Consider the following 25,867-nt stretch of genomic DNA (forward strand, 5'->3'; position numbering starts at 1 on the left):
GGGGAGGTAAGCCCTGCGCCGCGTCATTGAGCGCGCACACTCTGGGAATAGCAAGGACGACAACAAAATAAGAATGTTATTATTTGTACCCGCCCATCTGACCGGGCTTCCCAGGTATAAAACTATAACAAAGCACCACACGCGGAAAGGCGGCCTCAAAGTCGTCTAGTGTTTCCCAACCTTGTGCCTCCAGCTGTTTTTGAACTACAACTCCCATCATCCCTGACTAGCAAGACCAGTGGCAAGGGATGATGGGAATTGTAGTCCAAAACCAGCTGGAGGCACAAGGTGTTCATCTCCCTGGCACCGGGGGGGGGCGTCCCACAGGGAGGGCGCCCCCTCAGCTCTGGGGGGGGCGAAGGGGCCTCATCCCCGAGGAATCTGCTCCCCAGGGCCCGGGAGAGGAAGAGCCTAAACAGAATCCGACCCTGAAATCCCGGAAGTCGCTCTCTCATAATCTAAGGGCAACTCTCACTTCCGCTTTGGGAAAAGCTTTCAAGGAACCCGGAAGCTTCCTGCCTCGCGAGCGGCTTCAAAGGCGCATGCGCGCACACCCCCCCCCGGTGAAGGAAGGCCCCGCCGCAAGCGCCGCCGGAAACCCGAGAGAGCACCGCCTCCTTCCTCCTCCTCCTCCAACCAGAAGGGGAGTTCGATCCCGCTGGCAGGCGGCGTTCCGCTAGTCCAAGGCTGCGCATGCGCAGTGCCCTCCTGCACCCGCCTCGCGCCGAGGGGCCGCGACCTGACGCGCCTCTTCCTCGCCGCCGGCTGCCGCTTCCCCTCCCGCCGCCAAGATGCCGCGGATCATGATCAAGGGGGGCGTGTGGCGAAACACGGAGGTAGGTGGCGCGGCTCCCCTCGCCTCGCCCCCCCCGCCCCGTGCGCCGCCGTCCCTTCGCTCTCCGGAGGCCCCTCTGAGGCGAGCGGGTGGGGAGCAGTGCGCCTGCGCCAAGTGGGCTACGGCGCCTGCGCACCAGCAGCGCACTCTGTGTGTGTCTCTCTCTCTCTCTCTCTCTCTCTCTCTCTCTCTCTCTCTCTCTCTCTCTCTCTCTCTCTCTCTCTGTCCGTCTGTCTCTGCGTAGGAGGCGATGGCGCCTAATAAACGTTTAAAAAATAACATTTTTTTAAAAGGAAGCAATGCAAAGGTTTCAAGAGGCACAGTCTTATCCGACCAATAAATACATGTTAGTGTCTGTAGCTGCCTCGCACCCACTTTTTCTCCTCTTGCTGTGAATCCTCCCGATGCGTAGGAGCTGGCACGCCCCTCCTCCCCTTGGAACTTAGCGCCCCAGAATGAAAAGTTTCTATATGGGCTTTGCGGGCAAGACTTTCCCTTTGTTGGATTTTGCTTTCCATTGTTTCGTTTGGATGCCTGCCCTTCACCCTGGGGTCCTGGAGTGCTTGGTAGCAATTTAAAATGTCTCTGTCAAAAGGTAGAAAGAACTGGGTGGGGATGGCTGGGGATCAGTTTTTAAGGGATGTGCCAGGTTTGGCTTTTCAGATGTTGCTGAACTGCAACTCCCATCACCCCTGGCTGGTGATCAGGCTTTTTGCAGCTGACGGCAGCTGCAGTTCAACATCTGGGGAGCCAAAGCTTCCCATATCTGATATACAGGATGGCACTATTGTCTTTTAAACCTCTCCATACCCAGAATGAGAAGCAGTTACATGAAGTAACTCTAGCTGGGGAGAAATAGTGTGTGTACATCCTAAACATGGTGAAGGAACTGGCAAGCCACTCCAGTATTTTGCCAAGAAAATTCCATGGACATAAAAAAGGAGAAGCTTTGAGAAGAAAGTGAGTTTCCAAGGCATGCTTTGGTTCATGGCATCACGGAGAGTTGAACACGACTAAGACGACTAAACAACAACATCCTAAACAAGCCCCATATTTGTAGGCACAGATAAGTGCATGGACCTTTTGCTCGTGGTTGTAGTCATAGTAAGCAGGCTATGGCACTCAGGGGACATTTAAAACACAACTTTCTATTATTCCTATGCTTTACTCAGTTTTGCAGGCTTTGACATACTAAATCCATGTGTGCAGTTCCTGGACACACTGTCATTAGTCTTCAATAAAAAACCCCAAATACTGGAGTTTATCTTATCTTTAGCTGTTTGTGCAGTCTTGTGATGGAATTCTCTTACTCAGCCTGAATGAGTTGTGCCTACTCTAGTAGCAGCCGTAAAAGTTTTTCCCCTGGGATGCATTCTTTTAGCATCATTGTTGGGATGAAAAAAGCTTGCCTTGCCTTTTTTTGCATAGGGTATTGTTGTAATGCCTAATACATTTTTATTCTCTTTTCGTTTTAAGGATGAAATTCTTAAAGCAGCTGTAATGAAATATGGCAAAAACCAATGGTCTCGTATTGCCTCTTTATTACACAGAAAATCAGCAAAGCAGTGCAAAGCCAGATGGTAGGTACCAGAAAATAACCTATGGGGGAATTTTGATACGTTGTTATTGGGAAACTTCATCAGAGTTTATCAAGTCAAGGCAGGTGAAGTGGGGACTACATATTGTATGTGTCAGAAATTCCTGCACAATACTCCACAGACATCCTAATTCTGCAATCAAAATAAGAAAATTTGTGTACAGTAATTGTTTCTGTGCAGAGAAGGACCACACAAATATATCCAGAGGCTAAGTGAAATCCAAGTGAGATAAATTTTCCTGCATTAATACTGATTCATGCTTTACTTTTAGCGGCTTACATTCTTTGATATTCTTCTTACAAGAGTGGCTTTTTTAAGTTGTGTATTTTGTAAGATGGAGCTTACAGAGTTCAGCTACATTATCAAACAAATTTCAAGTGGAACTTTCCAGCTCATATTATAGTTTGGGGGAGAGTAACCACAAGTATGTAATGTGTTGTCAGGTGTATCCTAATTTTGTCATATCAACTGATATATGACTGCTTAGGTCAGTGATTTTCAGCCATTGTGCCATGGCACCCTGGGGTGCCTTGAATGATGGTCAGGGGTCCTGTGGGCAACAGTGGCCTCTGTCCCTCTTTCCGTCCCTCCCTCCTCTGATGCCCTCTTGCTTCTCTGCCTCCCAAAGGCTGGCACATCTGTTTATTGCAGCAGCCGTGGCTATAAGCTCTGCAGGCGAATGGTGCCACTGGGAGGCACCTCTCTTTTGGGTGGTGGGGCAGCAACTCAGAGCCAGGGACAGCAGCAGCAGCAGCTGCCCAGAGGACCCTCAAGGAGAGGGGAGAGAAAAGGATGCTGAGGTAACACTCCACTAGGGAGGGTGTTCGAAAAAGTGTGTGAGGCTGCCAGGTCTGCAGGCAAGGGGTGACATAACTGGACTCCTGAGCCCCACAGGGGTCCTGCAGAAAGAATGTACCATATTTTTTGCTCCATAAGACACACTTTTTTCCTCCTAAAAAGTAAGGGGAAATGTCTGTGCGTCTTATGGAGCGAATGCACTGCACGGCAGAGGGATCCCTCGGCTGCTGCTGCAGTCACAAGCTGAGGGTTGCCTCCGCAGCCGGAGCCATGGCTCCTGTCCGCCTCTCCTCTCGCCTCGCGGGAAAGCAAGCAAAGCACCTGTCCTGGTGTCTCCCCTTCCTCTTCTTGCTCCAGCATCGCCGTGCTTTACGACGAGAGCCGCTTACATGCTCTGTGCAGAATATTTTTTTTCTTGTTTTCCTCTAAAACTAGGTCTTATGGTCAGGTGTGTCTTATGGAGCAAAAAAATACTGGTAGTTGGTTAAGGGAGCCGTGGACTCAAAAAGGTTGGAAACCTCTGGCTTAGGGCATTTTTTAATTGGCCTGGGCCATGTTAGTTTTTCAGTGTAGATTACAGTTCATATTTTGAAAGTAGCCTATATACTAGCTTTATAGATGCAGTAATTATGAGAAATAAAGTTGGCAAAATTGGGACTATTTTCATTTTCTTTATGTATCTATATACTATAGCAGATTCAAGAAAGGCTATGTGAAATCCTCTGTGGAGCTAATTTATAGGTGTTCAATCGTGTTAACAGTATCTTGAAAAAAATCTCATTTTTATTATTTTGAACAAGGTATGAGTGGCTGGACCCAAGTATCAAGAAAACAGAATGGTCACGAGAAGAAGAGGAGAAGTTGTTGCATTTGGCCAAACTTATGCCAACCCAGTGGAGGACAATCGCACCAATTATTGGGAGAACAGCTGCCCAGTGCTTGGAACACTATGAATTTCTCCTGTGAGTAATTCTGCTCTGTAATGAAGTTAGCTTTTGATACTGAGAGACCTAGTTACAGAACTAACTCAGGATTTCGGAAGAAAGCTTTTAGGTGTTTAAGAGTTGTTGTTTGCATCCAGAGACAATTGAGGAGTGTACCTTTGGGGGTGAAGTCAACCCGTTAGAGGGTTACAGTTCTTGCTGTGGCTGTAGAGACCGTTACAGGAGAGACATGGTTTGTTGCGGCTGGGGCAGATGAAGGTGTCCTGTTGTGCTGCTGCAGATGCACCATATGCATGACTTGACTTTCTGTCTCCAGACACTCTGATAATCTGCAAGGGATTCCCATATGATGGGGTTAATGTAGCCAGCCTTCATTTCATGTTTGCAGACATCTTTGGTCTGTCAGCGGGCCTGGTACTGGAAGCCAGCTCCCCGTGGAGCACGTCCTTGGGGATCCTGCCATCTTCCATTCTGTGTACAGCATCAAATACAAACATGGGCAGCAAACTCAAAATGACAGCTGTGGGGCATGACCCATTGCTGCCATCTCTTAAAAAGCAGAAAGAGATAGGGCATCACAAAATGCCTGTCCCATCAATGAAGTAAGAAAGTGACTGTATCAGTCACCTGCACACTCACAAACTTTTTGCACCTCTCTTCTGTTCAGAACAGATGGAAAGATGGGTGTTCAGTCCTGGCATCCATGAAATGTGAACATGTTTAAGGAGGTCGTGCTCAATATAGGAGTGGGTGGGTGAGCAGGAACTGCATTCTGGATTTTTGAGGGGATGTTTACTGAGGCTTTTTGGTAGTGCCATAGGAAGTACTGGTGGGCACCATGTTGATAGCTCCTGATTTTCTTTGGGTTGGTTGTATTGTCTTTGGTTTGTATCCAACTAATTCATACTGAGAGGAGAACCGCTGATATCAATAGATATGGATAACTTAAGTCCATTCAATGTCTTATATTGCTATATATTTGCTTCATATTTTTGCACTTCTTCTACATGTTATCTTTTCAGGGATAAGGCTGCTCAAAGAGACAATGAGGAAGAAACTGCTGATGATCCTCGAAAACTTAAACCCGGAGAAATTGACCCAAACCCAGAAACCAAGCCAGCCAGACCAGACCCTATTGATATGGATGAGGGTATGCTTGAAACAGTTTTATGAATTTGTCCCCACTCCATCCTTTGACACGTTCATTATATAGCACAATCCCTTCCTTTTGTGACTTTCCATCATTAGCCCATCAATTGTTTTATGGTTTCAGTCAGCTTATTGCAAGGCTGAATAATCTTTCCCCAAGCACAGAATTCTGTTAGCATATATCACATTATTTGTCTCTCACAAACACAGACACACCATGTACGCATGAATAGAGCTTGGCTTGTGTTTCATCTTTGCAAAGAAAAAGAGTTCCCCTTTTCTAGCTCACAGACTAAAGCTGCACAGAGATATAAAACATCACTCCTGCATGGCCTGATCACTCGTGTGTGCTGAGAAAGCATTCCTTTTCAGAGATGAAATGTAGCAAGCCAACCATTTGTTTCATTTCCGCTTCTTGGGGAATGAAGTAAACTGGCCTTACAGGAAGAGATATTTAACTGCATGGCTAGTTCACTTGGGAAAAGGGCATGGCCAAGTGATAAAGGGCAAGCCTTGAAGAGAGTGCTGAGGGGCATGTAAAGAGGTATTGCAGACTGGATTAGGTCTGCAGGCTGGAGGTTTTTCCAAAGGATCCCCCTTAAAGTTCTGCCTGGAAATTAATTAATTAACTTTGAAGTGACTCCAGTTTGATAGGAAGAAATAAATTTTATTGCTATCACGTTAAAGAAAAAGTCATAATATACAAACTGTTGGTGGACATGGTCCATCATTTTAACAATATGTGTGCATAGGATTGAAACCACAGTAATATAGGAAGAAACTTGTTGATTACACTTTTTAAAAACCTATGGAAATAGAATATTTTTTTCCTTGTATTCATGCAAGAGATAACAATAGAGACTCCTGTTGGCCTAAATCATGTTTTGAACACATTCAGAAAAGGCAGAAGAGTGTGTGAACTGTGTACATTCCTTTTGCAGATGAACTCGAGATGCTTTCTGAAGCTAGAGCTCGCTTGGCGAACACTCAGGGAAAGAAAGCCAAAAGGAAGGCAAGAGAGAAGCAGCTGGAAGAAGCGAGGTATTACTTGACTCAGCTAAAACTGTTAATTGGCAGAGCTCCAGTCCAGGCAGGACGCTTCTCCAAGGGATGGAATAGCTGTCTTGTCATAAGAGGGCAGCAGAATGGTTAATTCTACTCCTTGCAACCCCTAATTCAGTTGCACAAACACTGTCAGATTATGCATCTCTCCCTAAGATGATAACAGTCATGCTTGGCACATGGTTTGTTTTCTATCTGTTGGAGTCTAATGTTGGGAAAATAAATAAATAAATATTGGGCTAAGATTGAGATGGGATCTCGAATCTCAAGGCAGTGCTCCTGTGTTTCCCACCTATTTTCCTCTCCCCTTTTATTAATGACTCATGTCACCAGGTTTTATTGATGCTGCTAGTTACCTGTTCTAAGTATTAAAATGACTATAAATAATAAACTTTAAGCAGCTCAAATGCTGAGCTTTGATGGGTGAAATCCAGGTTCAGTTCAGCACTGGCGATGAAGCTCAAGGTGTGGTTTGGTGCAAGTAAATATTTCTCAATCTGACCAGTCTTGCAGAGTTGCGAGGATAAAAGCCTGAAGTGTAAGATTTGGATTCAGGCGCAAGAAATAAACAAGAAGCTGTTTTAATTGCTTGCAAACCATGCACCTTTCTTAATAGTTTCTGAATTTTCAGGCATTCTTTATGAGAAGTCCAGAAACTCGGGATGATTTGTTAAATTGACAGATTTGGAGTTCAAGAAAGATTCTTCTCTTCCTTCGCCCCCGCTCTGCAATCTGGCAGCAGCAGAAGTAAAATCAAGCAGATCCTTGAAACTTTGTGTTAAAGCCTTTTGAGACTTTGATCTCAAGACTCAAAACTGATGTCTTGTGCTGTGTGTAGCATAAAGGAATACTCGTGTGGAACTAATTTTCAGTAGGGACTGCAAACATTTTGCACAGTAAACCACAGTTAATGCTTCCTCTAGAAATGGCCTATTTTTCAAAGCTAATAACAGCTGTTCAGATTTGTGTTAATCTATCACACCTTTGCAGGCGCCTTGCTGCCCTCCAGAAGAGGAGAGAACTTCGAGCTGCAGGGATTGAGATCCAGAAGAAAAGAAAGAAGAAAAGGGGAGTAGACTACAATGCAGAAATCCCATTTGAGAAGAAACCCGCTGCAGGTTTTTATGACACATCAGAAGAAAACTACCAGGCCCTGGATGCAGATTTTAGGAAGTTAAGGCAACAAGACTTGGATGGGGAGCTGAGATCGTAAGTTGGTTCTTGACTGAAAAGTTACGTTTAAATGGGGCAAAAGGGGCACAGAGCAAAGTCTTGTATAATGTTGCCAACGGTATGTGCTATGACACATCCCATCCATTTGTGTACTGTTGCTTATCTTTACTTTTTGTGAATTCTTACAAGACTTAGCATTTGAACGTTTTAGCTTTTTTAATAGGTAACCCGAGTTTCTAACTATTGTTTTTGTGGAATGAAAATCATTAAAATATCTAGCTTTTCTCGGTTGGCTGTTTGAAAACTTAAGTTGGAGCTGGTAAAGGAAGACACTTTGGTGGCTTGGACAGTAATATTGTTCTGTTCCTAATTTTTTTATTGCTCTGCTCCCATTTTCCCTTTAATTTAGGAATTGTTGTCATGCAACAAAATCCAAATCTTGCAACGAGAATATTTTAAATGTAGCACAGAATAATTGGTTCTAAACAGAGGCATCAGTGTATAATTCACACAGATCTGCTCCTTATCTCTGAGAGTGGTACAGCAAAAAGTCATGTTTCTTTAACTGATGGGCGTATGTCATCTCCTTTTTTTCCATCTAAAGATTCGTAGAGGTCCTCTATCTGCAGTCCTATTTGTGATGGCTGTTGGACCATTAACTATATTGATTTGAGACAATATTGGTGTTACTGGAGTCTCTGTTGGTAAAAAGAAGAAGTAAGATTTAATTTTAAATAAGTAAGTTGACATAGCCTTGACACCTAATCCTAAAACCTCACAGAAGGAAACTGTATTTTTAAGGCTTGCAAGAATGATATGATAGAGGTCTCTAGGATAAATGGTAAGGATAATTATGAAAGTCCAGATTTAATCAATAAATTAATCATTCTTGGACAGATACACCAAGAATTTTTTTTGTCATGGCTGATATCCTGCTGAGTTAAACTTGGGAGTAGACAGTAGAGCCATTGAAATCAGTGCACTTTTGTAACTTCAGTCAATGGAATTCAGTGTGTCTACCTTGAACATAGCTAACTGGATATTACCCTTTATTAGACACCTTATGAAATAATTTGTCAAGGTGCTGTACAATAGAAAGGAATAAAAACGTAATAAAAGCATACTACAATAAACTTCAGAGACAATAAAATGCTACAAGCAGCACAGTGCTGGTTGTTTTCTGCGCTTCAGAGGCCCAACTGGCCTCAGCCACAAGTCTGGCATGTAATGTTATCAGTTGCATCCTGTGGATCACTTTCAGCAGGCATCCTCACCTTGGCTTTCAGGTGTCCAGAAGGCTTTTTATGCCAACAAGCTTTTCAGGTTGTTTAAAATCTTCTTGAGAAACCAGCCATTTTAATGATGGATCTCTATTGATTCTAAAAATTGATGCCACTTTTCTCTTCAAATTAATACAGTTGTCTTACAAATAACAACAAAACTTTATCCATCTGTCAATATGATGTGGCTTTAAAAACCCCCACTTGTGCAATAGATAAAGCACCCCACGCCTTTCTGAACTATTTATTGAATTATCAATCATTGATACTTAATTGAGGCACTTCTGTTTTAACAGGGAAAAGGAAGGAAGAGAGCGAAAGAAAGATAGGCAACAGCTGAAACGGAAAAAAGAGTCTGATTTACCTTCAGCAATTCTTCAGACTAGTGGCGTGTCAGAATTCACGAAAAAAAGAAGCAAGCTGGTGCTTCCAGCTCCTCAGGTAAGTTGCTTGTTCCTATCACCGCCTTGTGATTTGTTTAAGTCACTGCAGATGCATGTGCTGTGCCCAAATCATGAGGCTTTTCAGAAATTAAGGCTCAAATGTGCACATATAATCTGCATTCCCCCCCCCCCTCGGATGCATGTTGCCCATGGACTCCTACTTTTTAGCCCCTTTTCATATCCCAGATTTGCAAAGTGAGAGTCTCTCAGGGTAGCTTTATATCCATTCATTTGCATAGTCTTCTTGGAAGCACCATCCTTTTTAGCACTATTTCATTGTGCCAGACACATCGTATTGTAGGAAATGCTTTTAGCACTGCAAAACTAGCAAAAGTTGTACCACTTTCCCCAGTTAAGTTGGAGGGGAAATGATGTAGGCTTGACCAGTTGAAGCAACTGCCTTTTTCCTGTTGGTATATTGACTAAGGGCAGTCCCTATGGCACTATTTTAACAGCTAGCGTTTCTGATGTTAAGACAACTTTTCATTGTTGAGTGTTTCTCAGTTTATTAGGAATCCTGTCATATTGCGATGTATGGATTTATCTCCTCTTCTTAAGATTTCAGATACAGAACTTGAAGAAGTAGTTAAAGTTGGCCAAGCAAGTGAGATTGCACGTCAAACAGCAGAGGAATCTGGGATCACAAACTCTGCATCCAGCACACTTCTGTCAGAATACAATGTTACCAACAATAGCATTGCTCTTAGAACACCTAAAACGCCGGCAGCACAGGACAGGATCCTACAGGTAAAGCCTAAATATAGTTTCATTTTAACATTGCACTGGTATCCGTTGCAGCTTCGTATTTTATTTGTAGTTAAGTGAAGTAAGTAATCAATCTTCCTCCTCTGTTCCATTGTGTTGCATGGCTTGTTGGGAAAGGGGAGCTACCAACCCCTGCTTGGAACATAGCTTGCGGGTGGCTGCATAGCAGGAAGACTAGATGGCAGATGAAGCTCAAAGACAGACTTTTGTTTCAACCTGAACAAGCCATCCTTTCTCCTACCTGCAAGAGGAACAAAGCCCAGGATGTCAGTGGAAGACATTTTTATCAGTCCATTATACTAGATATTCAATATGACTAAATGGAATTGGTATTCTTGACTTGAAAGAAGCAAAATACTAACTTTTCATCCAATTTTGTTAGTTGATATTTGAGCAACATTTAGTTTCTTTTTAAAAATTGCACCTTGACTCATTGGATTGGTATTGGTGGTTTGCTGGTAGTTGCAGAAGGAAAAAAGTGTTTTATTTTTCCTCCTACCCATCAATAGGTAGTATCTTTTGACATTGGAATATCTTTCTATATACCGTATTTTTCACCCCATAGGGCGCACCGGCCCATAGTTTTTTTGGGGGGAAATAAAGGGGAAAAAAAATCTTCCCCAGCCCCCAGAGCAGGCTGCTACCCGCAAGCCTAGAGAGCCCGTGGGAAGTCGCGCCGGGTTCCCAAGGCTTGCGGAGAGCTGCTCGAAGCCCGAAGTCTGGGGCGTGCTCCGCTGCGTTCCCCGGGTTTCGGGCTGCAGGCTGCTGTCCGCAAGCCTTGGGAGCCCGGCGGGAAGTTGCGCCGGGCTCCCAAGGCTTGCGGAGAGCTGCTCGAAGCCCGGGGTGCGCTCTGCTGCGCTCCCCAGGTTTCAGGCTGCAGGCGGCTGTCCGCAAGCCTTGGGAACCCAGCGGGAGCTCCCGCGGGCTCCCAAGGCTTGCGGATAGCTTCCTGGAGAGCTAGAGGGGTCGGTGCGCACTGACCCCTCTCACTCTCGAGGCTTCAGCGAAAGCCTGCATTCGCCCCATAGGACGCACACACATTTCCCCATCATTTTTGGAGGGGAAAAATTGCGTCCTATAGGGCGAAAAATACGGTACCTAAAAAATTAAGGCTGTCATTGCACATTTAGAGCATTTGCAGTGCCTCATCACCATCCTGTGCTTGCATGAAGTCATGGGGGAGGGGAGCAAAATAGAAGGCAGGTCGCACAACACGGGTGTGTATGGCATGAGAGGGAGAAGGGAGAAACGGGGGAAAGGGGCAGTGTATAATTGGGGCAGCAGAAGATTGAACAAAGCAGGTATGAAGTATTAGAGGGCTCTGCCTTGTTTATCACTCTTGTAAGGTAGTTGAGGAATGGGAAAAGTTTTCAGTATAGTGAGAACGAAGGGGGAAAGTGGCTCTTTTAAACAACAGCAGAGATTTCATTAATGTGAGGACGAAGGAAAACGTATTGGAAGATTCAGGAGGTTACCACAGGAGTGGTTTGTTTATAAGCTGTGCAAAAGGATGCAGGGCGGAGGCATGGACATCATCTATCTATCTATCATCTATCTATATCTATCTATCTATCTATCTATCTATCTATCTATCTATCTATCTATCTATCTATATCTATCTATCTATTATTATGCAGGAAGCCCAGAATTTGATGGCTCTTACAAATGTTGATACCCCCTTGAAAGGTGGTCTGAATACCCCTCTCCATGAGAGTGACTTCACTGGAGTAACACCTCAGAGGCAAGTTGTTCAGACGCCAAATACAGTGCTTTCCACACCCTTCAGGTAAGTCATCTACTTGAGCTGTTGGGGAAGGGCAAAGATACATTTGAACTTTCTTTTACTTTAATAGGTGTGTGTGTGTGTGTGTATTGGACACCAGTTTTCCCAGGTTCCTCTCCGTGATGAATTGCTGACTATAAATTCCAAATCCAAAACAGGGACTTGTAGGCTGGTAGTCTTTAAACAGTTAAAGATGAGCACAAAAATTGTGCTACCGCACTCATATTGGAGCAAATATTTTTTTTCTAGGACACCTTCCCATGGAGCTGAAGGGCTGACTCCTCATAGTGGAATGACTCCTAAACCGGTAGTAGGTGTGACTCCAGGGAGAACTCCCTTGCGTGATAAACTAAATATTAATCCTGAGGAGGGAATGGCAGATTACAGTGATCCATCCTATACAAAACATATGGTAAGTAAGTAGAAAATTATGTTCATTTCCACAATTTTATCCATTGCATTTCACAGGTGGGGGCTCTCAGAAATGATGATGGATCCATCCACCGCCATTATATCTTCCAAAAGCAAATAGGAATTCATTTGAATCTTTACAAACATAATTACAAACACTGACTAGATTTCCTGGTTTTTTAAAAACATTTTTTTTAAAGCATGGGTGCTCTCGTTTTGATTAGAGTAGTGACAAGCAAAGGGGATACATTTTAACTGTTTCTTTTCCTTTGCACCCATTTTCCTAATCTTAAATCCCCACCACCACCAAACTACTTTGGGAGTTGACAACATTGCCGGGGGGTGGAGGTGGGAGAACAAATTCCTCAGCTCAGTTTTACAGAGTAGATTATATAAGTATTCTCTAATTTAAGGAAGTGCATTTGGAGTTAAGAATAAGCACTTGATCATATCAAGGCAAGCAGTTGTGGCTTTTTGTGGGTGCACACGTTTGTAGACATCATTTGGGCAGCAACTCAAGTTCTGTGATTGCAGCCACTGTGGTCACAGAAATAGACGCAAGCAATCACAGTGATCGCCCTCAAATCCCAGAGTGATTTGTTGACGATTGCCTGTCAAGACCTTTCATTGCTTTTGAGAATTGAGTCATTTCATAACTCTGAGCCCAGTGTGAAAGGAAGGACACGAAGCTGGTCCATAAGTAGTTGAAATCACCAGGCAGGCTTAAAAATAAATTGACTGCTTGCTTTATTGCTGTTTTTAGGAAAGTGAACATTTAGTGTATTAAATTACTTTAACATTCAACAGGAAAGAGAATCCCGTGAAAATTTGCGTCTAGGACTGATGGGTCTTCCTGCTCCAAAGAATGACTTTGAGATTGTCCTACCTGAAAATGCGGAAAAGGAACTCGAAGATCATAATGCAGATGATACATATATAGAGGATGCAGCTGATGCAGACGCTCGCAAGCAGGTAGAATGAATTATTGGATTTATAAAGCAGTGTAACATACTGTGTCCTTCTCCCATGAACTTCACCTAATTCATGTCTTAAATATCTTTCTAGAGTATTCGAGAAATGGAGCGTATAAAGGCACTAAAGCGGATGCACAAAGCAGTTCAGAAAGATTTGCCAAGACCCTCTGAAGTAAGTTGTTCCTAATTCTGAAGAAGATGAAATTGAAAGCTGAGGGGAGGGAATGCTATCAGTAAAATGGTGAATAATAAATATTTGTAAGCTGCAGTATCAGTATTAGCAACTGGAGGCCTGGAGCCAAGTCTGTCCCCTAAGAAGCGGGGAAAATGCCATTTAAGACATGTGGATTTGCTGGCCAGTAGGAAGTGTAGGTCAGGGCACTGGTCCACCACCCCTCGCTTCCTTTTCAGAATAGCCATTCCGGAAAGCCGGTTGCTGGCCAAGCTGTTGTAATGCTAAATGAAATTAATAAGACAATAGAACATTATTTTCTGATTTTGTCAAATTCTGTGGATTTAATGTGTGTCTTGTCACTCTAGAGCACCTCTTGATGTAATGCAACAGTTGAATCACATATGTCGTGTTACATGACTAGCCGCAGTGGCTGCTCTTAAAAGGCTGGCTTCTTGTTTTTTTGGATTAGGTAAATGAAACAATCCTGAGACCCTTAAATGTAGAGCCACCTCTAACAGATTTACAGAAGAGCGAAGAGCTGATTAAGAAAGAGATGATTACCATGCTTCATTTTGACCTTGTGCATCACCCTTACGGAGAACTCCCAGGAGGCAAAAAGGGGAAAGTCCCAGGGTTTGGACCTGGTAGCACAGAACACCTATCTTACCTTGAACACAATCCTTATGAGAAATACTCAAAGGAAGACATCAAAAAGGTATATATATCTCCTATTTCTCTGCATTGTTTATCCTCTCTGCCTACCATAGTACTACATTTTGCAAGGTTTACACTTTCTAATTCTGTTCTTTCTTAAGCTGATTGGAAAATTTCTAAAACTTACTTTTGGGAGTGCTTTGGGAGTACTGATGTTTCAGTAAGTTTCTCTCTGCTTAACACCCAGTTTTACGATAGGACATCACTGAATGGCAATTAGAATCTTTTTAGATGAAATTTATGAATTATATTCTGGTGGTTTACAGCAATCATTATCAGTCTTTTAAAACCCAGGGCCCACTATAATTCCAACTTGAAAAATGGGATCACATTTTTGGGTTTTTTTTAGCATATGTGTGCCTCTTCCTTCCTCTTCCTTTTTTGGGGAAAGTCCATGCTTCAGATATTTTTTCTAAGGAACCTTGAGAACAGTAGTTGTGTGTCTGGGGGTAGAGATCTCTAACAGAGAATTCTTAGCACAGGCACAAAGCTACAATTCCCAGAGGTTTAGGGGATAAGCAGTTACAGTTCAAATGATATAGAACCAATATAAATTTGTGGGGTGTGTTGATCATACTTACATCCCACTCTTCCTCCAAGCAGTGTACATGGTTCTTTTCATCTTTCATTTTAGTTAGGCAAAGAGCAAGTGATTGGTCCAAGGTCACTCAGTGAGCTTCATGGTCAAGTCTCCTCGATCCTAGTCCAACATTTTAGCCACTGTGCTATGCTGACTCTGCTAAACATGTTCTCACTTTCCCTACAATCTCTCTGTTTCTCTTTATTAGAAAAGAGGGAACTAAAAAACTACGTGGTGTGGTGCATCTGATGTTACACCTCTCTGCCCAAGACCCAGTAGATCACAAGCACCTGATATTTAGCCTGGTAGTTACAGTTTGAGTTCTCCATAATTAATTCACATTTACATTTAACACAGCTAAAAATGGGGGAGAAGATTGGTAGTGGCAGACAAGCTGCCCAAAATGTAGTTGTATCCATCATTACTGATCTTTCCCTGCAATGTGCAGTGACAAGACCATGTTTATTGCGTACGAGGGACTGAGTGCATTCCTACTTTACTGGGGTGAGGCTTTACAGAAATAACTGGCACCCTAAATGAATAGTGTATATCTTAGAATATGTTCCCAGAATACCTACACATAAAATTCCACAATCTGGATTTAAGGTGGCTTTATGTAATTGCCTTGTAGTGTAGATCCACATGGATTATGAACTCTTTACTCTCTACTCTGAGTATCAAATAATGTAAGTTCTACAGAACAAATGCTTGAAGTTGAACAGAGTTCTACAGAACATTCTTTCATCTTCCTCACATTGGCCCACGATTCCAAAATGTTTTGAATCAGTTTGGACTAGATGACCCTTGAGATCCCTTCCAACTTTACAATTCTATGAACCAATTCTAAGACCAGAATCACGTAGGTTGGTGCTGTTATGTGGGAAGTGTCTTTATGAATACACACACGGACTGCTTACTTAAAACAACAACAAAATGAATTAGAAGGGGTGTTCTGTGTATACTCATTTTGTATACCTTGGTTCTCAAACTTAATCTGTTCTGGAAGTCTGTTCCAAAACCAAAACATTCAAAAAGCAAGGTACGCTTTCCCATAGAAAGTAATTCAAAACGGATTGATCCGTTCCAGACTTTTAAAAACAATCCCTAAAACAGCAATTTAACATGAACATTTTACTATCTAACGAGACCATTGATCCGTAAAACGAAAACAATAATGTACTGTACTATAAAATAAATAAGTATTGTAGATGATAAAAATAAAAATATTTTTTTCTTAACTGCACTGATGATAGTCATTGTTTGGATGGGGGGCTTTTGTCCATTTCCACAGTCACATAATCAGTAGCTGAACTGGGTTTCACACAGTCACAAAAACAAATTAACTGAAAAAGCCTCAAAAACAAAAGTGCCAAACTTAATCCATTCCGAAAGTCTGTTTGACTTCCGAAATGTTCGAAAACCAAGGTGCAGCTTCTGATTGGTGCAGGTGGCTTGGAAACAATAGCCGACAGCCGCATCAGACGTTCGGCTTCCGAAAAGCGTTTGAGTACCAAGGTGTTTGAGAACCAAGGTACCACTGTATTCTGTACAGCAAAAGCAATGTGAAAACTGGGAAAAGTGCCACTGATGATTTATGTTTTTTATGTGACTGTGTAAGGTGTGTTGACACAAACAATAGAATATGCTGCTCTTCAAATGGAGAAGTCTGCCCTGTAAATTGTTATATTTATAGTTCAAGAACAGCAAGAAAGGTGAAGTTGTAACTAATCCCTCATTTCAAACAGGCTGAAGAACTCCTTGCCCAAGAAATGGAAGTGGTGAAGCAAGGAATGGGGCATGGAGAGCTTTCAAGTGAAGCTTATAATCAAGTGTGGGAAGAATGTTACAGCCAGGTGTTGTTCCTTCCTGGGCAGAATCGCTACACACGAGCTAACTTGGCCAGTAAAAAAGACAGAATTGAATCCCTAGAGAAGAGACTTGAGGTTGGTATACATTTCCTTTTGAGAAACAGGCTTAATCTGACGTTATACTGTGTGTCCTGTCTTGTGTTTGGAAGCATGGGCACTGCTATTTCAATGGAATTCTGTAGAACTGAAAAAATAAATATTTTTTTAAAGATAAACGTCTAGTGACACTTGGCCTTAATTGGCATCATTCATATACTGGATAAATCAAGTTGAATCCAAAAACAGGAAGTGGTCCTTCTTGGTCATGCTGATGTATCCTGATACGCTCCAACATTATGCTCATCCTGTGTCTACTTAGTTTTGTGACTAGAGGTGGGCCTCAACTTGCCCTCCTAATAGCTGGAAGAAAGTAGTAGTAGTTCTTTCTGCCTAAGCTTCGTGGTTAGGGGGTGCATTGAATGGATTCCAGTGTTTCATATCTGTTTTGGCAAATCTGGCTTCTGTGTTTGTGTGCTGAGGAGCTGGAAGTTGAATGTAAATTGACAGCATACACTTCAAAAATATTTTGTCAGTTTAAAGTTGGGCAGAGCAACACAATGTTAACGTAAAATATTTATATATTCAAGTGTTCAGTACAAGAAGGGGATTCCTACAAGTCCTGTGCAATACATTGTGTCGCACAAGCTTACTATCTGCACTAGTGCCATCTCAAAGTTACTTCACACTTTACATGGTGATCATCTTTGCTACATCAGTTTCACCCCAAAAAGGCAAGGGAACTGTTGGGCAGATATGTGGAGCTGAATGTTTGGGGAACGTAAAGGATAGCCTGATTGATCCATCCTTGGGTATGAGTGCTGTGTGTAGAATAGAAAAGAAAGGCCCAAGAGCTGGCTCATTTTCCTGGCCAAGGAGCCTAGTTCTGTCTTAGAATGAACTTGTACTCCGTGTTGGCCAGCAGAAGGCACCATTGCTCTGTGGAATACTTCTGGTGACACGGAAAGATGAACTGTCAGTCGCTCTCCTATTTACTCTTCAGCTCAATATTTTTATTGAGTGGAATGATATAGTACCTTAAATACTCTTGTTGTGGAGCCCCACCAATTAAAAGACTGATTAAAATGGTGTTTTTTCTGTTTTAAAAAGACAGAACTGTTCTGTTTATATGACTGCTTGCAGTGCCTATTATATAGATTTGGGGAGGAAATTCCATAATCTTAGCTGGATTCACTATTTGGCCAATGTCACAAAGACCCATCAAAAAAAGGTTGTGTGTGTGTGTGTGTGTGTGTGTGTGTATGAAATTGCTAAAATAAATATTGCATTTCATACAGAAGTCCAGAGAAGGATAATTATTAAAGTTTAAATGTAAGCTGTGTGAGATCATTCTTGGAGTGATGAGAAATGCACACTATACAGTTTTACTTTTTTTTTCCATTTCCAAAGACATACGGTTGAGTTCAGCTCGTGGTGGAGGGTCTTGTTTGTGTGTACATCCTTTTAAAGAAAAAGGAGACCTTCATACTTCTCCCTGCAGCCCTAGCACTATTTCTCTCACTGTTTAGGAGAATTTGGATGCAATGTTGGATGCAATGCTGGGGAAGCCTGGATTCTCCACCGTGGGAGCAGGGCCGGGGCGGGAGAGCGCTAGAGTCCTGTCTAGTCAAGTTGCTTGGGACCATTTCTAGTCTGTTACCTCCAAGGCTGCCTGGACTAGTGAAACCAACCATCTGTCTCCTTGATCCTTGCCCATCCTGGCTCATAAAAGCGAGCCGGACAGGGCTAGCAATGGACTCTGCAGGGTGGTGAATGCTTCCCTCTGTTGAGGGGGCCTTCCCAGACCTGCTGAAAGAGGCGGTTATTAAACTGCTTCTTAAAAAAGAATCTTTGGACCTGGCCAATATGGCCAACTATCACCCAGTCTCAAATCTTCCATTCTTGGGCAAGGTGATTGAGCAGGTGGTTGCTGAACAACTCCAGGCATGCCTGGAGGAGGCGGACCATTTGGATCCCTTCCAGTCAAGATCCAAGCCTCATCATGGAACTGAAAGTGGCTTGGCCACGCTCGTCGATGATCTCCGGCGGGCTAGGGACAAAGGTCCTTGTTTCCTAGATCTGCTGGATCTCTCAGCAGTCTTTGATACCATCGACCATGACATCCTTCTGGACCGTCTATAGGAGCTGGGAGCACAGTGGTTCTGCTCCTTCCTCCTGGGCTGTGTCCAGAAAGTGGGGGGGGGGGTGAGTGTTCAGACCCCTGGGCCCTCACTTGTGGGGTGCCTCCGGGTTTTGTCCTCTCCCCCATGCTTTTTAATATCTGTATGAAGCTGCTGGGAGAGATCATTAGGGGGTTTGGGCTGGGTGTTCATCAGTATGCAGATGATACTCAGCTTTACCTCTCTTTTAAATCAGAACCAGTGAGGGCAGTGAAGGCCCTGTATGAGTGTCTGGAGGTGGTTGGAGGATGGATGGTGGCTAACGTTGAATCCTGACAAGACAGAAGTACTGTTTTTGGGGGACAAGATGTTGGTGGGTGTGGGGGAATCCCTGGTCCTGAATGGGGCAAGTGTACCCCTGAAGGAGCGTGTGTGCAGCCTGGGAGTCATTTTGGACTCACAGCTGTCCATGGAGGTGTAGGTCAATTCTGCATCCAGGGCAGCTGTCTACCAGCTCCATCTGGTACGCACGCTGAGACTACCTGCCTGTGAACTGTCTCGCCAGAGTGGTGCATGCTCTAGTTATCTCCCGCTTGGACTACTGCAACACGCTCTATGTGGGGCTACCTTTGAAGGTGACCCGGAAACTACAATTAATCCAGAATGCAGCAGCTAGACTGATGACTGGGAGTGGCTGCCGGGATCATATAAGACCTATATTGGCTCCCAGTACGTTTCCGAGCACAATTCAAAGTGTTGGTGCTGACCTTTAAAGCCCTAAACGGCCTCAAAGGCCCAGTATACCTGAAGGAGCATGTCCACCCCCATCGTTCAGCCCGAACACTGAAGTCCAGCGCCGGTTCCCTCGCTGTGAGAAGCCAAGTCACAGGGAACCAGGCAGAGGGCCTTCTTGGTAGTGGCTCCCATCCGGTGGCAAGGAAATAAACAAGCATCTCACTTTTAGAATACAATCGAAGGCAGCCCTGTTTAGGGAAGTTTTTAATGTTTGATGTTTTCTTGTGTTTTTAATCTGTTGGGAGCAGTCCAGAGTGGGGAAACCCAGCCAGATGGGTGGGGTATAAATAAATAAATTTTGATTATTATTATTAAATTACCTATTTATTATTCTGCCCTTATTTCAGATGTAAGCTATTCAAGACATTTGATTGTATCCAACAAAGTTGTCCCGTGCATGCAACAACTTCCACTTCCACAATGGAACTTTCCTCCCCTCTCCTCCCCTTGTGAGCCCCCCTCAGTTTCTGGAGGTTTTTTCAGCTCTCTGAAGCAGAGGGGGTTCGGGGGGGGGTGCCTCTTGCGCACAAGGGATGATTTTGTTGGATACAACCCATTAGCTCGTTTATTGAAAGGTTGACTTTAGAATACTGCATATCGGTTGAAAACGTTTTTTCTTACAGTCGGGAGGAGGTCCTTTGAAAATGTTAAAAATGTTGTTTTCTTCCATTTTAGAACTTAGAATTCAGTCTTTCTACAAACATTACAAGAGAAATTCTATACTGCTGATTGACCGTGTCCAAATATTTTTATTTTTATTATGATGGGTTTTATCATATCAGTTGCATGCTTTACCTTATAAATATTCAAAACATGCATCTATAATGCCAGACAAATTGAATCAGTTACATTTAATATTCCAAATGCAGTCACTTCTCCATTCCATGCAATTTGAAATATATTGCTGCTTGGATAAGTACAGCATACATAGGTTAGATTTGATAGGGGATTAGTAATGAAGAGAGAAGGAACTATTAGTATACACTTCGTAAGCAAAAGGCAGTAATGTCTTGGAGTACATTTTCGAATAGAGCATTATAAATAAAGTATTGGGACCAGCTCGCCAGTTCCCTCCCACCCCCCACCCCCATGTTAGCCCCCTGGAGCTTCCCTTTTGCACCCCATGCTTCAGCCCCCTGGGCGCACACCAGTTAAACAACAGGAGAACTTTGAGTAGAGCAAGAAGGGAAGTAGGAAAGGCTCCATTGTGCCCATGTAAGCTTTTAGACCTTGACTTCTATGTTGTACGTCTCTCTTCTATTTCTTGCTAAAACTATTTTTGAACAACTGCTCTCCCTTCTCACTACTCAAAGTTCTGCTGTTATTTTTCTTGTCCCTTTCTGCCTCAGTGTTGCACCATCCCTGCTTTGCTCTAACCTTTCCCATTGTGGAAACCGCAACCTATTTCCTGTAAAGTGTTGTTTCCCTTTCCCCTCTCCTCGTTTTAACACCAAGGCAGGAGAGCATCTCAGTATTGAATATTGCCCTAGTCAATAAATAGCTTTTGGCTTGTACCTGTCTACACTAACACCAAAAAGCAACTTGCTCTCCCAGGCAACCTGCTTGGTGGTCCCTTGGTGGCCCCAGGCCATTGCAAGGCTGCACCAAGGCAACTACCTAGACAGAGGCAGTTGAGCAAAAGACAAAACTACTGTGTGGCATTAATGTAGGACTGTAATATAGAGAGACATGGATTCTGTGTGTGAGAGTGTAAGAATTTGAATGCTTCCCATCTCTCTAGGGAAGGTCTTACTGGTATGTTTTTGAAAGAATCACAAAGGTTCTGTTTCAGGGAAGAGCCTCACCTTATCTCAGACAGGAGGAGGAAATGACTGATCACAGGAAGTAAAACCTTGATACCATATTTCAGTTTCCTCTTGCTTATTCCTCTCACACTTGGAAGTATTTATTATTTTTAGATGTTTTAAAGTTTGCAGGCTGTTCAGTGCTGTACAACACCTTTTTGCAAATGCATTTGCACCTTCCAGTGTCCCTTCCAATTCTCTGATTCCTTTAGTGTTCAGAAATTCCCTGGAGGTGCTGGCTATCTAAATGGAATAAGAAGTTGGTAAAAATGTCTTGCACTGAACTACTCAATTTTGTTCATATTTTCTCCACTGTTTAAATGAAAAGCTCTATTTAAATTGCTGCAGTTTATAATCATAAATACAGCTTCACCAGTCAGATAAGTATGAAAGTGTTTTTGTAGGGCAGGTTGCACACACAAGGCCTGTGGACAGCTGGTAGGCCTCTCCCAGTTGTTTGTGGTCCCTAGAGGAACTCTGAATATCTGTAATCTGATTTCCTTTTCTATCTCATTGTGGAAATGAGTATGGCTGCCAAACCAGGAACAGGGGAATGCCTGCATCACTTTATCCACGATGCTCCCTGGCTTCAGTTGTAAATTTCCTGTGTCTGGAGAAGAATGCATTAGACTACCTCTCGAGGTCCCTTCCAGCTTTGATTCAGTGGAGTGATTATCATTTCCTAAGGCTGTAGATTGTCTTAAATAAAAATTCCTCATACTGCATATTTTGCAGGGGAGGTTCTTTTAGGCATTCCCCAAGATTTCCAATGTTTCCAGTGGAAAAAGGTGTTTACAGTGATCAGGGAGTAAAGCTACAGTTGTAGCATTTAATCGACCAGTTTAAAGTGTTCAAATTATAATTAGCAAGGAGGATTCAGCAGTTAAGTGATGTGAGTGTTCCAGAACTGGAAATTTTTCCACTGCCCTTATCTGACATACTCAGTAAACAAAGCTACTATGTTAATATAGGCTGTGTAAATACCTCAACAGTTTTTCTAACAGCCAAAAGTAGTTGAACTGAAATATTCATAAATTTAAAAAGTAAATGGTTAAAAAGTTATATTCAATGGTTTATCAATTATAAATGTGATAATTAGAGAAATTCAAAGATTTACTTGGAAATTTTTCTTATTGAAATACTTGTAAATATTTTGAGAGATGGCAGCATAGTTGCATACACTTTGCTTACATTATTCAGATTTTATGAAACAAAATTTAGGCCCACAGCAAAACTGTTAAAATACTAACTAAGCATGCCTGAAGAGTTGTGTATGTAAGAAAATGTCCTTCTTAGAGCGAGTGATCTGAAAAAGTTAATTTAACTTTAGATTTTAGATTTCTCTGGTATTGTATCCATTCCAGTTGCCCAGTTTGTTTTGAATTTTATTCATTCATGATGACACTAATTTTATGAAACAATATATTTTTAAATTTTACAAAATCTGAAAAAATAGCATAGTGGAAAATGTACTGTACTGTCAAAAAATTGGTGGTATATTAGTTGCAGTGTGCTGCTCCAAGGAAGAATAAAAAAGGAAATATTAAATATACTCTTCTAACTGTGGTTTACCATAATATTTTAATATCCAAATGTTATTTAATTTCTGAAATACTTAATTTTTATCAATTACTTGATATGTTTTGCACAATGCTTTCCCATAGCCTTTAAAAAGAAGCAAGTCCATGTGCCATTTTAATAAAGATGCTGAATTCTGTACCTCTCCTGGTCCGTATTTGATCATGTTTGATCAACTGGTGGCATTAAAAGGGCTTCTTTTGCAGCAGTATTCAGAAGACCATAGGGGAGCATCCCACCCATTTGGCAAGCAACTGTATGCTAATTGCTTGCTGTGTGAAGCAGTGTCATATGGATGCAATTTCAAGCAGACTCCCAAGTAGCAGCCATTCTGTGTTGGGGGAACTTCAGCTCCCTGAATGATGTATCTAGTATTTCCTTCTTGTCTTTATGGTTTTCAGCTACCCATCCAGTGTCGTGTTCTGTTTTCCCCTTGCTGTTGTTTTGTGCCTCTGCTATCTGTTGTGTGTCACTTCTCAAACTCCCGAGAGCCTTACATCCAAACTCCTTAAATCCAAACCTATCTCCCTAACAGATCCACCAGTGCAGGGGTAGGCAACCTAAGGCCCAGGGGCCGGGTGCGGCCCAATCACCTTCTAAATCCGGCCCGCAGGCGGTCTGGGAATCAGTTTGTACATGAGTAGAATGTGCCCTTTTATTTAAAATGCATCTCTGGGTTATTTGTGGGGTCTGCCTGGTGTTTTAACATGAGTAGAATTTGTTCTTTTATTTAAAATGCATCTCTGGGTTATTTGTGGGGCAGAGGAATTTGTTCATATTTCCCCCCCAAAATATAGTCCAGCCCACCACATGGTCTGAGGGACAGTGGACCAGCCCACGGCTGAAAAAGGTTGCTGACCTCTGCTCCAGTGTAACAGAAAAGTCTTTATTTATACTTTCCTGTACTAGAGGCAAAATGTTTTATAGTGTTACATTTCTTCTGTTCCTGAATTACAGCTCCACAGCTCATGACAGAATACATTTCAGAAATGTAACTGTTAGCGCAGTTTTGCTCCGTGAATAATATGCAGGCTGTATTTCTTCAATAGATTAACAGAGGTCACATGACTACAGAAGCTAAGAGGGCTGCCAAGATGGAGAAAAAACTGAAGATATTGCTTGGTGGTTATCAGTCTCGAGCGATGGGGCTCATAAAGCAATTAAATGACTTGTGGGATCAAATTGAACAAGCTCATCTTGAATTGCGCACATTCGAGGAATTAAAGAAACATGAAGATGCTGCTATTCCTAGGAGATTAGAGGTAAAGTCATGAAATTTTGTTGGCCTTCTAGAAAGAAGGAAGGTGGCAAAAGTTGTGTTAAGTCATGTAATTTTATTAGAAAAAGTAGAGTAGAAAATCAGCATTTAAAAAATAGTATATTACTTTAGTCCATTTTATTTAGATGATTTTGTGTTGCTTATCACCATGTCATCAGGAGTCTTTTTTTTTCCTTTTCTTTAAACAGTTGATCCTATCCACAGAGTTGCATGAGCTTCTCTAACATAAATCATGGGAACGTTATGGGATGTGTGCTTGTGTTGCATAATCTGAGACTCCCTGCTCATATAATAATTTGCATTCTGCTACTTCTGGGTCCTTTTTATCAGCTGACCATTCTTATTGTTACAGTGTCTAAAGGAAGATGTTCAGCGGCAACAGGAACGAGAGAAAGAACTTCAGCAGAGATTTGCAGAGTTCATGCTGGACAAGGAAGCTTTTCAGTCAAAATATTAAGTCACACATCTTGCTTAAGCCATGTTTTGTAACATTTCTCAAATGCAATAGATAGGTTTTGCCTCCTGTGTCTCAAATCAGACATAAGCAAATTGGGTCCCAAATCCATTTTGTGTTTTACGTAAGACTGAAGGCCATGCATCTTATGAGGGAGAGGTGGATTGAAACATATACAGAGAGGATAATTGACAGGCACTAAGGGGTGCTGCCCAGGGTAGAAATTCCAGCACCTAGGATTGGTTATGTGATGATCTTTGCTGATCACATCCACATTTTTGACCCTTTACAAACTGATATTCTGATATTAAAAGGAAAAACCAGCAGATTCTTTTAAATCACATCATTTGCTAAATTGTTATTTTACCATTGCTATGATCCACAAGAACCAAACACTTTCGTCTGTGTGCCAGCGGCTATGTACTGTGAATTTGGGGTGTAAAGCAATGTATTAAACTGTGTTTATGTCCAGTAGCTTGAATGGAATCTGAAATTATTTGCCTGTAACACAATATTTATTTATGTAAAGAATGTGCCCTGAAAGCCAAAAAGACTGGCAAGGTGAGAAATAAGTCAGTTCCAAAGATGGCAAAGGGAAGAATTCACTGGGAAGCGTTCCTGCACAAGCCCTTTGTGCCATGAAAGGAAAGTGTGCAGCACAAAAGTATCACATTGCTTACTGTAGCTCCCATCCATTCCAAGGAGCCTTGCTCCCCGGGATGTGTGGTGAGTGGGCTGGGGGTTTAGGCTAGTCCCCTAAATCTTCCTCTGGTGTCTCCTTCCCAAAGCCTGGGAAGTTTCTGCTCGGCTTAGGGAGGAAGTCTCAGTGCTTACATGCGTGACGTCGCAACATCACACGTGCAACGTCGTCCCCCACAAAAACAAATCACCCTTGCAAACTGGTGCCTCTGGCCCTAATGGTTCCCTTGCAAAAAATTTCACCACACTCCACTGCTTGCTCAGGAAAACTTCCAGAAAGATTCTGCCAATAAGCAGTTGGGTTCTTGTCTCACATTTTATGTCAGTCATGCCACAAGTCTCCTTTTAATTGGTGTCAGTAGTCGTTATCTTTAGAGATTCAGGAAAAATGTTTGAGTGTGGTTAGAGGAAAACTAACCAATAGGGAAGTCAACCCTCCTTGGGGCACCAGGGAAATCCCATAGATACAGGAGGCTTTGTTTCTGCGGGAGACCTGGTGAGGGTGCTACCAACTTATCTCCATTTACACGAACATGAAATACATGAATA

At 42.6% G+C, this 25,867-nt stretch overlaps 1 protein-coding gene across 1 annotated transcript; it reads left to right on the forward strand.

Annotated features, from left to right (window-relative positions):
* The first annotated feature begins 677 nt into the window (after window positions 1-677).
* Window positions 678-25,093, forward strand: CDC5L (cell division cycle 5 like). The gene is made up of 16 exons (XM_081906171.1): window positions 678-836; window positions 2,312-2,415; window positions 4,032-4,193; window positions 5,198-5,325; window positions 6,266-6,365; window positions 7,377-7,595; window positions 9,136-9,280; window positions 9,841-10,029; window positions 11,685-11,833; window positions 12,080-12,242; window positions 13,049-13,213; window positions 13,307-13,387; window positions 13,860-14,105; window positions 16,430-16,627; window positions 23,936-24,148; window positions 24,518-25,093. Exons 1-16 carry the CDS (start codon window positions 792-794, stop codon window positions 24,620-24,622), a joined length of 2,412 nt encoding a protein of 803 aa, XP_081762297.1. The 5' UTR covers window positions 678-791; the 3' UTR covers window positions 24,623-25,093.
* Window positions 25,094-25,867: the final 774 nt, after the last annotated feature.

The sequence above is a fragment of the Podarcis melisellensis genome (genome assembly GCF_964234715.1).
Source record: "Podarcis melisellensis genome assembly, chromosome: 3".
Taxonomy (NCBI): Eukaryota; Metazoa; Chordata; class Lepidosauria; order Squamata; family Lacertidae; genus Podarcis; species Podarcis melisellensis.

Excerpts from the sequence above, each read along its gene's own strand:
- CDC5L (XM_081906171.1), top strand. The coding sequence starts at position 792 with ATGCCGCGGATCATGATCAAGGGGGGCGTGTGGCGAAACACGGAG. Across the intron at positions 13,214-13,306 it reads ATGCAGACGCTCGCAAGCAG|AGTATTCGAGAAATGGAGCG; the intron begins GTAGAATGAATT and ends ATATCTTTCTAG. Across the intron at positions 14,106-16,429 it reads CAAAGGAAGACATCAAAAAG|GCTGAAGAACTCCTTGCCCA; the intron begins GTATATATATCT and ends CATTTCAAACAG.